Genomic DNA, 13,020 nt, shown 5'->3' on the forward strand with positions numbered 1-13,020 from the left:
CACTGATAATAATAATAATAATAATTTCGTCTTTACTTTTCAAGCAAATTTAGGACAACATTGTCCTCTCTTACAATTAACTTGTTTCACAATCACCTACATCCATGCCCTGGATGGTGATCAATCCACCCAGGCGGGATTCAAACCCGCGACCTCTAGGTTAGCAGTTGGGGATTTTACCCCAGCGCCACCGAGGCTGGCATGTGATGTGTGCGGCCTGGAGGATGAATTTCAGCTCTCCTTAAATACCCAATAGTGAAGATACTTTGAGCAATAGATTTTGACTGTCTTATTTTATTCTTGTCTGTACTTAATTTGCTTTTGATAATAAGCCCAAGTCAAAGAGAATACTGGAGCTGATAGCTACTGTTGTTTTGTCAGATACACCATACCCCAGGCTAGTGCTTATATTTTAAAAATGATCTGATTTAAGAATTTGTGGCTTCAAAATGTGCGAATCGGTGGGAAAAAACTCATTTTGAACGCAATTCTATCAGTGTAACTATTTGTTTAAAATACCGAAAAAAGTTATTTTTTGTTTTTTTTTTTTCAAAATTTTAATGAAGATGTGCCAGCGAAGGATATGGTCTGATTTCAAAAATTATTTTTGCTTTGTAATCAGGATGACAAGTATGTAGCAACTTTCCCATGCTAATGCTGTTCGGTTCTTACACTAACGTGTTTTTTGACCCTCCTTAATATACACCCACAAAGCTGACTTGTGTGGCCCATTCTTGTACTCTGTATGCTTATATTCTGGGAGAATGTTTTCTGGCCCAAAACATTTACATTGATATTAAGTATGACCTTGGAATGAAAAATGGTTGAGCACCACAGATCAAGTAATATGCAAAAGTTTTAAGTAGTAGTAAAATACAAATACTTCTATTCACTCTGACAAAAAAATTAGAACTGAACAATTTTCTTGCTTAAGTATTTGTAAATACTATAGCCTAAATGATTTTCATACTAAATTGTTTGTGTATACTATTGTTGCACTTATTACTGTCTTACTTAAACCTTTTGAGATGGTGGAGTTCTCGCCTTAGCACGACTGCTATACTGCACCCCAAGAGACTCTTCCGTCCTCTCCGTACGGAGCACTTATGCCGTACATTTGTTAAGAAGGGTCTCGCTGATATTCACCCACTCTCAGCACCAACCTTTTTCGACCATTCCTTGCAGAAACTCCCCATTATCTCGGACTCCGAGGGCCCCTCCTATTGGGGTTTATAACCCTACCAGCAGCATTGGTTTGCGGTCAATCATGCTTCGTTTATATGAATTAGCTGTATGGATAATTATTGATTGGATGTAAATAGCAGACTTCAAATTGAATTCCTCGTTTTATTCTGAGAATTGTCAAATTTTGAACGAAGCTCTAGCGTCAATATTAACGCATTTAATGCAGCAACAATTTCCATTTTGATGTTTATACTGAAATTGAGATATAAGTTAATAATTATCATATTTTATTTAGAATAAAAAATTTAATGACCACGGTCCCTCACCGCTAAGAGGGATTTGACGACATGTAGACCGTGAAAACCTGGAAAAAAAACGTGAATTTTATATTTCAGTTTGAGTGGGAACCATGTCCATTTCATTTATAAGAAATGTCATGTTTTTATAATTATTATTAATACCTAGGGGCACCGAATTTTCGCGCACCGCGAAACGCGAAATTTCCAAGGCTGCGCGAAATTCCCTTTGCTCCGCGAAATTTCGCGTTTAAGCACTTTTTCTGGGAATTTGGCGTGATATTTTCTGCCATTACCGATAAAAAACACCTCGTCACTTAAGGTGTATTTACAAACCGCTATTAAGAACCGATCGCATGTAGACGGTGCTTTGCAACCGGCTCGCTGAACTGTGGCGAGGATTTGAATTTGGCGCCCAAAGCCGAAATAGGGTGCATCCAGGGGGAGCTCCGCTCACTGAGGGTGCGGTCCAATGAATGCTACTTTCGCTACCAGACGCTACAGACGGAAGTGCTCCGGAGCTCCGGTCCATAGGCGCTACGTTCGCAACGAGAATTTCTTTTCGGACCGGTCAGGAGCGAAGTCAAGATGGCGGAAATGAACGAGGGCGAGCAAACTGGGATTATGAAATCGAATATATGGTTTTAATTGCGAATTGAGGTGATTATGGCAATTGAATATTAATAAATATATAAGAATATCATTTAAATGAATTATATTTTCCAATATCGAGGTTCCACTAAGTAAAGCAAGAAACTTTGGACCGTATTTCTCACAGCTACCCTCGCCTACCCCTTCTAAATGAAACTCATTACCCTAGAAAAGGAAAAAGTAGGTACTCTACCGTTTTCTCAGTTGAAACATGTCAACTTATTATGGCTAAGATTATTAAAAACATTAATCCTTTTCATGTAAATCCTATTTTTCTTCAGATTTAAAGTTATGGCATGAGTTGATTTGTCGTTATGTGTTCTTACAATCCTTTCTTATATTACATGCCCCTTTTAATAATTTTTTGTTGCCTTTTGTATGTTAAGGCTGCTTCCAGAGACATTAGAGTTCATTTTGGGGGAGATACGAGAATGTTTGCGGATAGATAGTTCTTGCTATATATTTATTTAAATCACGATTAAATTTACATCTATTTACTATGTGCGTCTACTCCGTTACTTCGTAGTCACTTTTATAGGAGAAAAGCGTCCACATTCAGCGTCCAACATCTGCAACGTGAGTAAACTCTCCATTGCCTCAATGCATTCCCTTCGAATTTCCGCCAAAAATTGACTCGCTCCTCCGCTGACCCAAGTTTTCAGGGGAGCGTCTGGAGCGAGGCGGGAAACGGGTGTATGACGTTTGCCGTGACGTCACAGCCTAACCTGTAGCGCTCCGTAGCGAATAACGGACCGCTTGGTGGCGCTCCGAAGCATTGGTAGCGTTCAACGGACCGCACCCTGAGCGGAAGGTGAGCGAACCACCGCTCTCCCCCTGGATGAGACCGCTCACCACCCGATCACTAGTGAGCGACCGCCATATTTGTGAGCGTACTCCGGGTATGATCACCCCGCTCACCGACCAGTGAGCGGCGGCGCGAGTTCAAAATGGTGCCGAAGAACTGTCGAGTCGAGCAGCCGTATTAATTATACATTGTAACGTATCGAACGCTGGATGACTTATACGTAATGTAGGCATATTAAATGCGATTTGCAGAAGGCCTTTTGTTACGTATTTATTTACTAAATTAGGTAGCCAAAATATTATTCTGCGGTGGAATTTTGTCGTAAGCCAGGTAAAGTTCAGATGTAGCCTTCGCTGAAAAATGGATTTTCGAGTTGAAATGTGTTTTTAATTCTTTATTAATATTTCATAGGCTTCAGATAAATTGAAATATATCTATGTACGTAAATCGCGGGGTATTACTTGTCCGCTTAGTCAAAAAACAAGGCGTGAGTAATTTTTCTCCCGGGTTAACTAAGTAATTGCTTCAACATTGCCTTCAGGCCGTTTTACACGGGGGACGTCATTGCGCAATAGCTGAAGTATGTATGAAGTTAAAATCAAAATTGCATCGTGTAAAGCGGTGAATTTCTATAACACACGCGAGAATGATCGTACATAAGGTACCTTTATAAATATTGGTCTTCTGGCAGAGAAACATATATTACAGTGATATCAGGGTTAAGAGTACAACCTTTCATGTGACCTTTGACAAAGTGAGTGGCATACATAAAGTAGACAGAACTAGAAATGTTGAAGGTTAGAGGCTAAATGTATTATGTCAATAAAAAGTTGGCATCAAGCAAGTTGTTCAGCGATTTTAAAAACCCTTAAAACTACTCGCTGGCGAACGACAAGAAGATATAACAAAAATTTGTTTGTCATCAGCAGGAACATGAACATTAACCCGAGTACATTCAAAGTCCATTCCTCAATTAGAAGCTCATGTGGCACATAGCTCACTTCAAAAGTAATGTCAGATTTGGTTAGTACGATAACACCAGCATTTTTTTAATTTGACCGGTTTACCAGCACTTCCTCAAAACATCCGCCACACTACGTCCCGTAATGCTGAGATATAACTTCATCATTTGTCACCCGATGTTCACAAACAGTTTGTTGTGATAATAACGTCTACTGCTGTCCTTGATCAATTATTAAATCTCATTCAAGAAACTATAAGATGAAGCGGATTTCACGGAATTAGCAAATGTGAAACTATTGATTTCTAAACATGGGAAAGACGTCCATTTTAGTGCAAAAACCTCTTTTTTCAAGACTTCAATATCAGGCGCCAGATTCCCAACGAAATATTTGGACGATTGACACAAAAGGCATTTCCAATAAATATCACGGGACTCGTAAAGAACTGTTAGCGATAAATCCTTAAGGCCCGTTCATTAAGAGTGATATATATTCGGGACAGAGCCACAAGGTATGAACTTATCACAGGAATTAAAGGATATTTCGCAGCCGCTACACGAAAGTAAACACAAGCGCTGGGCGCCATATTGAATGTTTTGCATTTCAAGTTCCCCACCAAAGCGCTCACTGAGCATTCACCATCCAGGGAGGGATGTGATCGATCAGTGAGCGCTGACGTCACAGTCCGCTCACTGATCAGGGAGCGATCACTCCCCCTGAATGCACCCATAGTCTGCAGCGTATTCATGGCCAAAAAGTAAAAAAAAAAACGCATATATTACTTTCCGATTGCATGGCGCCCATGTTTTTTTCTTTTGAGAGTTGCTTGCTAACTCACGCGTTTAAGGGTTCGTCAGTTTGCCGCTCTCGCCAACATAGTAACATTCTGTAGCCGCGGGCATGGAATAAGGAGGAGGATACTAACGCCTCCTTCTTCCATGGCCGCGGCCACGTAGGTCGCTTTCAAACAAGCTGACTTGGCTGGTCCATCTGCCACCGTCCACAGCACGGCGACGTTCTCTGAATTGACTATATTGTGACAATTGGTCTATATGGATGTCTTCAAACGAGTCGAATGGCGCCGTTGACGCAATGTGCCCGTTTCAATCCGGCCCGGCGATGCGCCGTCTACGGGGGGTGCGGTCCGTTGAACGCAATATCGACTACGCTGCATTGAGGCCGCTTTCAGACGAAACGATTTTCGCCGGCCGCCGTTCACGTGAAATTCAGGCGGCTTTCTGACGGGACGACTCTCTGCAACGCCGTGTGCCGTGCCGTGGACGTCGCCCGCGGAAAATCGTTTCGTCTGAGAGTGGTCTTAAGATTGATTCATGTATATATACAGTAATTCTTCGACATAGGAGCAAAATGTGTTTCGAGAGCCGATTCGTAATTTGATAAACCTATGCAAGGCATGGAAAAGGATGGATATCCTGCAGAATGCAACACCGCATTACAATTTTCCGTTAATTCATGGCCGCTCAGTTTATCCACGGTGTCGCTGTACCGGCGTGTTGAGTAGTTTATTGTTGAGGTTATAAGAACTGTGTCAGTGAAGCATGCAAATAAGTTGTCAATTAAAGTAACAATATAAGCTAGCTACATTACAGAATGTATTTTGATCTGACTTGCATGTTAAAACAAAAAACCTGGTGAAAGAACCCATGGCTGCCTGATGTAATGAGACATATTGGTCGATCATGAACTCTTAATGTGTTATTTAACTTTTTTACTTGGCAAATAAAATTATGGAGTCATTTTTTTACAGAGCTTTCCTGCTGATTAACATCTTTTGTGAAATTATTTTCATTCACTTCAAGTGGTTGTTCATTTAAATTTGCCATTAGTTCAGATAATTAGAGTTCATCCTTGGAACTGAGTATTGAGAACCGGTGGGGGAGAACCAGACCGGTATTTATCGAGAGCCGAAAAAATGTAAGAACCGACTCAACCTTAATTTATTGAATTCCTTTACCCTCGTCAGCGATGCACAGTTCGGAAAAGAAAATGAATCTTCTCTTAATAGTCTCAAATAGCAGTGCAACTTTCCATTTGTGAGGTCCTGAAGCAAATAGGTGTAAAGACTAATATGAAGTTGTCATTCCTTGTATACAGTGACCCAGGGAGGAACATTATTACAGCCATGGGAAGATCATTTAACACAAGGTGTATATTGACAACTGCTGTGAAGGCCTGAGGCACAATTGTAGCTAATATCCTCAAATTATCATTAACAGAAACTCAAGAACTTTTTGGCTCTTCTGCTTCGAAGGATTCTGTTAGGTCAGTTCAGGAAGAAGGAAAAGAATTTTCAGTACTTCCACTAATTCTTGCCCTTTAAAATGATTTTCCCCATTTCGTAGAAAATAGCGTGAAAACCCTGTGGATACCTGTGGCAAATGTAGATGCAGAAAGAGTTTTTTTCCGTGCATGGATATATAAATAAAAGACCAATGAACTTTAAAAAAATGCAGAATTAAAGTCAGGTTTGACCAATGGATCTCAATTCCAGTAAAAGAAGGATTCAGTTAATTTTAAATTCCAGAGAGTGAATAATTTCAGATGGCATATAAAAAAAAAACTTTTATAGATAGAAGCAACCTAGGTATTAGTAGATAAATACGTGCATATTTGCGAGTGTTGATATTATATTTTTGTGTAAGACCTTAAAAGACTTTTGTTATCAATGTGTTATGTGAAAACTACACATTTTTTACATCATGCAGGCCAATGAAACAGTGAAATTTACACCAATCAAAAATATTCCCCATCTGCACAACTCCCACATTTCTCTACCGTTATGAGGTTGAAATATGTACATGCATAGCAAAGAGTGTTTACGGTATGTGTATCTAACAATTGCTTAACTTATTCCTTTAGCATTTGCTTTGACCCTTCTTTATCAAGGTTTTTACCATTAAAAATATATTTAATATGGTAATAAGCATTTTTATTGTTAAAATTATTGTTCTGGGGATAAAAAAAGGAATATTTATGACGAGTGAATTTTTATGACGAAACTGTATTTTTTGTGACGAAATTGAAATTTTATGACGAAATTTTAAACCGAAATTGACAGATTTTTATGACGAAATTCACAGTTTTTATTCACCGATAATCTTTGCCTCTATTAATACCCCTTTGAATCGGTTTCGATATTTATGGTTTTCGGTAATGATGACTCTGCATTCTGATGGCCAAAATTTCAATTTTCAACCTGTTCTCAATGCAAGTTATGCAGGAGAGGAAACTGGAGAGATCTACTCAGACTAAATGGAGTGATAGCCCAAAATTGCTTGACACTGCTGTTACTGCTGCCACTCAGACGCCAGTCAGGGGTTTACATCTTTTAGAGCCTACCCATACATATATTACGCCTAGGAAATTCACTGAAATAGAGCCAATTGATGATAAGGTAAGTGATGTACATAGTGAGAAATCCTAATTTAAAAAAAGAAACATGTTCAATGAAGACTTAAATGAGACAGCAGGTGATGGATAACAGGAATACGTCTCACTTCTAAAAAACAATTTAAAAAATTGGTATCACATTATTATGAATCGTACGAGCTATATACTTGGGTCTTCATTGTTGCAAACAATGAGAGGATAGTTTCAGGTGCATCTTATTCACAATTGTTCTCAGGTAGTCCACCAGGATCAGCTTTTTATTGCTCCTAATGTTTCTAGGACTAACTTGAACTCTATTAACTTTGAGAATGTGCAGCACATTCTGTTGTGAGAACAATTGGCAGAAGGTGGCCAAGAGTGAATTGACAAAATATAAGTAGGATTAATATCTAAAACAAGAAATACATTTAATTTCAATCAAAGATAGTTATTTACATGAAGGATTAAATTCCCCATGAAAAAATTCTTTTTCTCATCTGGGATTTGAACCTGGATCTCCCAATTTTTTAATGGCAAATTTCATCCTTGGTATGAATAACTTTGCACCTGTGCATGAGAATGCGTACAAAGTTACTTGTTGTATGCAGTGCTTTGAAAGATAGTCGGAAATATATTCTATACTGGATAACACATGGGAGCATTGGGTATATGAACGGAGCACCTTATCAAAGTATGTTTCACAAGTGCCACGTGAAAGGAACAGGGTGTGAATTTGGAGGGTAAAGAGCAATGAGCACAGCAATGTCTCTCTATTAGCAGCCATTAGAGGAGGAGTCCTGTAAGAGGAGGGTAGGGTGATGGGATACCATCAATAGGGTGGTTTCATATTTTTTTAATTGCCTAAATTGAAAGATTATTACTCCTGGAGTACGTATTTCACGCTTTTAGATTTTTAAATGATGATGTCTATTTTTTGCGATTAAATGAAAAGTGAAAATTTTCAAGCCCACAAAAACACCACGGCTAAGTATGAATGCTGGGAAAAGCCTGTGTGACGTCATTCTGGTTCTAGCTGCCACCGTGGTGCTAGGCTATGAGCGCCGATACGATGCAAGCTGCTAGCAGGTAGCAGAGTACCCAGCTAGCAGGTAGCGCTTGGCTTAACCAAGATTATTAATACCCTATCAAACGAAGGAAACTTTCCGACCAAAGGCAATTTTAATCGGTGATTATTAAGAAATGTTTCCCTGAGTTCTGTGCCACATGCATGCATTGCTTATCTCAGACGATGTAAAACTCCTGACTCATAGACCTCTCTGTAAGGTGACTACTCATATAGAATCTAGGTCCCTGTCACGTCACGTGGAATGGCATCTCATAGGCACCAATCTGGCCTTTTTCAAATGAGGTTAAAATTGAACATTAACATTCGTCTAAACTGGGATTTCTAAAATCAAATAATTTGTATATTATGAATACACTAATGGTGGGCAACGAATCGCAATCAATGCCTTTTGTTTTCTTAGATGAAGGATATTGATATCAGCTGATTGGGCAGGGTGGTCACGAGAAATAACTGTCTCTTCAGGAACCAAGCATGGGCCACCACATCTGAAACCACTATAAATTGCAAATACGTTAACTGGTCGCAATGGATTTGGCAGGCTCTTGATATGGGAACTTTGAAGCACGTAATATGGACGCATTGCTATGCAGTCTACAAGAGTCTACATATACCCTTTTGTGCCAAAGGGTCTAGCCAGTTAAGATGGTGAAAAGTGCCCTCAGATGTTTTAAAAAATAAAAAAATATACACTTAAAGTGCATCAAAAAGTATGTGTTTCCCCAAAGTTTCAGGCCCTAACAATGGAAATTAACCCCAAAAAAAATTGAAACACGATTTTTCTTTTTTTAACCATATTTCCAGTTTTTATTTTTGTAAAATCTTTTTCTTAATTTTAAAATGTATACATACATTATTTCATTCTACCATCCTGATTTTTTCAAAATTTTTTGACTGAAAACTTAACTTTTGCATAAGAAGAAAATTAGGATTATTCTTTGATGCAGGGGTAACAACATATATTTTTTTCGGCTTGTCTATTGTTTCCTAAAAATTTTTATTTAGTTTTGAAATTTTCAAACTTATGCAGAAGTTAAGTTTTCGGTCACAAAAGTTTGAAAAAAATCAGGATTCATAGAATGTAATAATGTATACATTTTAAAATTAAGAAAAATTCTGCGGTATTATAGTCATTCGAGTAACATTACATTAGCTTCTTATATTGATGCTGATTCCCTCACTTTATTCAACATTATTTTATGTGCCCTTAACAGGTGGTTACTATACAGAGATGGTGGAGGAATTGGCTCAAAAGGAAAATAATCCTTATCTATTTGGAAGAAGTTAAGAGACAGGATGAACTTTGGAGAAAAGAACTTGACAATGTGCCAGAGGAAAGGCAGAAACTGAAAGAAAAATTAAATTTGCCTGTGGAATGTCTTAAGACACAGGATGATTTTGAACGTGCTTACTACGCCATTGAACTAGAAAGAAAAAGACTGGTCAAGTCTGCACAGTCTTTATACTCAGGCCAATTACTTAATTTTGCCTACATGTATATTTTGCTACAAGAAGTAAGTGTTTTGAAGAGGATTGATAGACAGAAAAAAATTTTAATTGAAGAACAACAAATGAGGCAGTGTTATTCATTACTAAATGAGGTAAATATGAAGAAGCATCAGGGATGGAAAAGACATTTTGGTTTTAATTTAAGTACAAATTTAAAAAATAAGTCATCTTTTTTCTCCCGTCAATCGATCATTCTCTCACACCTGCTGTAAAATCATGAATATTTTTGCAATTGACCATGTATCCAACTGCTTACAAAATGATTTTAAAAACCAAATACTTATTGAGATATGATAATAACTCAATAAGGACAGAGCATAAATATGAGTGGTAAATGATCATTTACCACTCATATTTATGCTTCCCTCGAGGGAAGAATGGGAAGGGATCAAGAGGTTATCTTTAGCAAATGTAAACGAGAAATATCTCAGGTTCAAAATGAACATTTGTAGTTAGTTATAATTGTTCCCAATTTCATTTTAAAAATGACCTTCTCATAAGCCTTGACCTCGAATAATCTTTCCTTACCTAATTCCACCTTACCTTCCCTATTGCCTGGCTTGCTTACTTAGAACTATGGATCAGTATGATTTTTTAAATCCTTGATTCTGTATACTTGATGACTTGTGACTGACCAAACCAGTGGTGCATATGTGAATGTATAAAAATCATTTTTGCTGAGCTTAAGTATTTATTGCTTGTTTAATGTGTGTATGCATTGGTATTACCGTATTTCCCCAAATATAGTCCCCCTCTGAATAAAATTCCCCCCCCTCATTTTGAGGCTTCAGTTTTGGGAAAAAAAAACATTTAAATGTATACATACACTATAGTATCCTCTTTTTCTTTTTACCACAGGAATTTGTGGGAAAAAAGGGGGGACTATTCAGATAAATACGGTATGTTGCTTTTTTGGGAAGTACCACATTCCAACTTGTGCTACTGATGTTTCCTTTCCACTTCTAGTGGCCTCAACTGGGTAAAATGGTGTCTTTTTTGTCATTTTAAAAAACTATGTGCATGTAAGGACTGTGTTAGGTTAGCTGGCTCCATTTATAGTGGTCGCAGCTAATAAAGAACTAGGATAGCTAATGGTTCAATTGTTGCTCCAGATGAATTTTACTCGAAATGATTTACCTATATAAATTTATTTTATAAAAAAATGACACTCGAGAAACCATAGGATGAGTTGCCTTCTCTATTTAGTTGTGGATCAAGGTGAAATGTACAGACTATTGTATGTCAGTTACTTATACATAGGTATTTGGATGAATAATTGAGTGTAAGCTTTTTTTTCAGCTTTCAGCTCCTCGCACATGGATAAGCAAAAGAGATGGGATGCCAATTTCTATGGAAACAAGCACCGAGAGAGAATTTACCCTGTGGAGAAATATTTACTACAGTTTGACAATGACTGGTTTATCATCTGATCAAATGAGAGTGATACTAAATGCCACTTATTCAATGGTGAGACAGAAAACTTGAAATTGTAGTCTGCACTGGTTTCGTTGAAATACGTGCAAGGCAGTAGAATACTTCTCTACCTCTGATAATTCATACTACTTCAGTTATCTTGAGTTAAGGTCTTAAAACTAATCTTAAACTGGGTTTGATTAATTATGTAGCTGTAGGCTTTACTATAAATTAGCTTTTGGCTACATAATTATGAACCCTTTTCATGCTTCAAACTGCAGCTTTCTCTAATTGATTTATACAGTAGATTCCGGTTAATTGGGACATATCGGGACTTGTGCACTTTGCCCCAATTAAGCGGCTGCCCCAATTAGGCGAACTATCCTGTATATGGGCATAAACAAACGTTGAAGTGATAGAAAGAAGATTAAAGAATGTTTATAATGCAACATAAGTTTATTAAACTATTAATTTGATTAATAAATCAGCAAGTTTAGTTAATTTATTGTCATTTTTAAGAATAATAACAAATTTAGTTGAAAATATTTTTCACAGCCTCGGGCCACGCTAAATGACTGTCTTTTACTAAGTCCAATTAAAGAAAAGTTCTATCCTCTTGCGGATAGTATAACAACAAGAGCTTTCAAAATAGGGCAAGAATAAGAGCATTTGTGAAAAATAAGAGTAAAACAAAATAGGAAAATAAAAAAATAGTATTCTGAAAACAAAAAATTTTAATTTCGTCGCGAGTTAGAGTCTATGTCGCTGACTTATGGCCCAATAAAGCGGCATGCTGTCCCAATTAAGCGGAGAATACTCTGGGATACTCCTCTATTGAGTTCTGTTCTTCTAGATCTGTCGCAATTAAGCGGCTGCCCCAAGTAACCGGTGGGCCCATTAAACGGAATCTACTGAACTAATTTATTTTATCACAAAAAATGACACCCGAGAAACCATAGGATGAGTTTCCTTCTGTATTTAGTTGTGGATCAAGGTGATTATTACTAGCTTATTTAGAAATTACTTAGCTTTATTTGGAAAAAGCATTTTGTGTAAGCTTCTTTTCAGCTTTCAGTATTGCCAATTTTGATAGAGGGTTGTCCTTAATATTTAATGTATTGTTATGAAAGTTGGTCACTCGGGGGGGGGGGGGGGGGGGCAGTAAGCAGCTTGCAGCAAGAACATTGGGGTGTCCCATTTTGCAAACCATCACATAAAGGAATGCCCCCGGGCAGATTTCACTCCTGAGTGGCTGCGTAGAGTGAAGAAAGGAGCACAGGTGGACATTAGGGCGGATCGCAAAAATCGATTTTTTTCAAATCCATCTGGCCCAATGAAAAAAAGTTGTGAGACCGATCAAAAATAAGGCTTGAAAAATTTGAGACCTGTACGTGAACCCCTGACCCTCGCTCAAATGCAATTTAGGGGGGGAGGGTCAAAATTCGAAAAATATAATATTTTATGGTCATTTCCTATAGATTTTGCCGAGTTACTGTCCTTGTAGGACAAAATTTTAGTGCATTTTGACGTATCTGCCACCGTTTAGCCACAAAATGCCTAATTTGAGTCCGCATCCGCGAAGAAAATATTTCAACGCCCACGCAGCGTCGCGGATACCAGAGCCGCAGGCCGATCCCTTCCCCTCCACGCTTGCTTCTCCCCCTCCCACGCCTCTAATACAGCTAAATTCATCCCGCGCATGCTGCTAGGAGGTCGTTTATCTTT

At 38.0% G+C, this 13,020-nt stretch overlaps 1 protein-coding gene across 3 annotated transcripts in view; it reads left to right on the forward strand.

Annotated features, from left to right (window-relative positions):
• Nucleotides 1–13,020, forward strand: part of LOC124159526 (IQ and ubiquitin-like domain-containing protein) — a 52,722-nt gene that overhangs the window by 25,040 nt on the left and 14,662 nt on the right. For all 3 annotated transcript variants that reach the window (XM_046535394.1, XM_046535397.1, XM_046535395.1), the window contains 3 exons: nt 7,133–7,314; nt 9,588–9,974; nt 11,182–11,349. In XM_046535394.1, the coding sequence (XP_046391350.1) occupies nt 7,133–7,314; nt 9,588–9,974; nt 11,182–11,349 (737 nt within the window). The remainder of the gene's footprint in view (nt 1–7,132; nt 7,315–9,587; nt 9,975–11,181; nt 11,350–13,020) is intronic.

The sequence above is a fragment of the Ischnura elegans genome, chromosome 5, assembly GCF_921293095.1.
Source record: "Ischnura elegans chromosome 5, ioIscEleg1.1, whole genome shotgun sequence".
Taxonomy (NCBI): domain Eukaryota; kingdom Metazoa; phylum Arthropoda; class Insecta; order Odonata; family Coenagrionidae; genus Ischnura; species Ischnura elegans.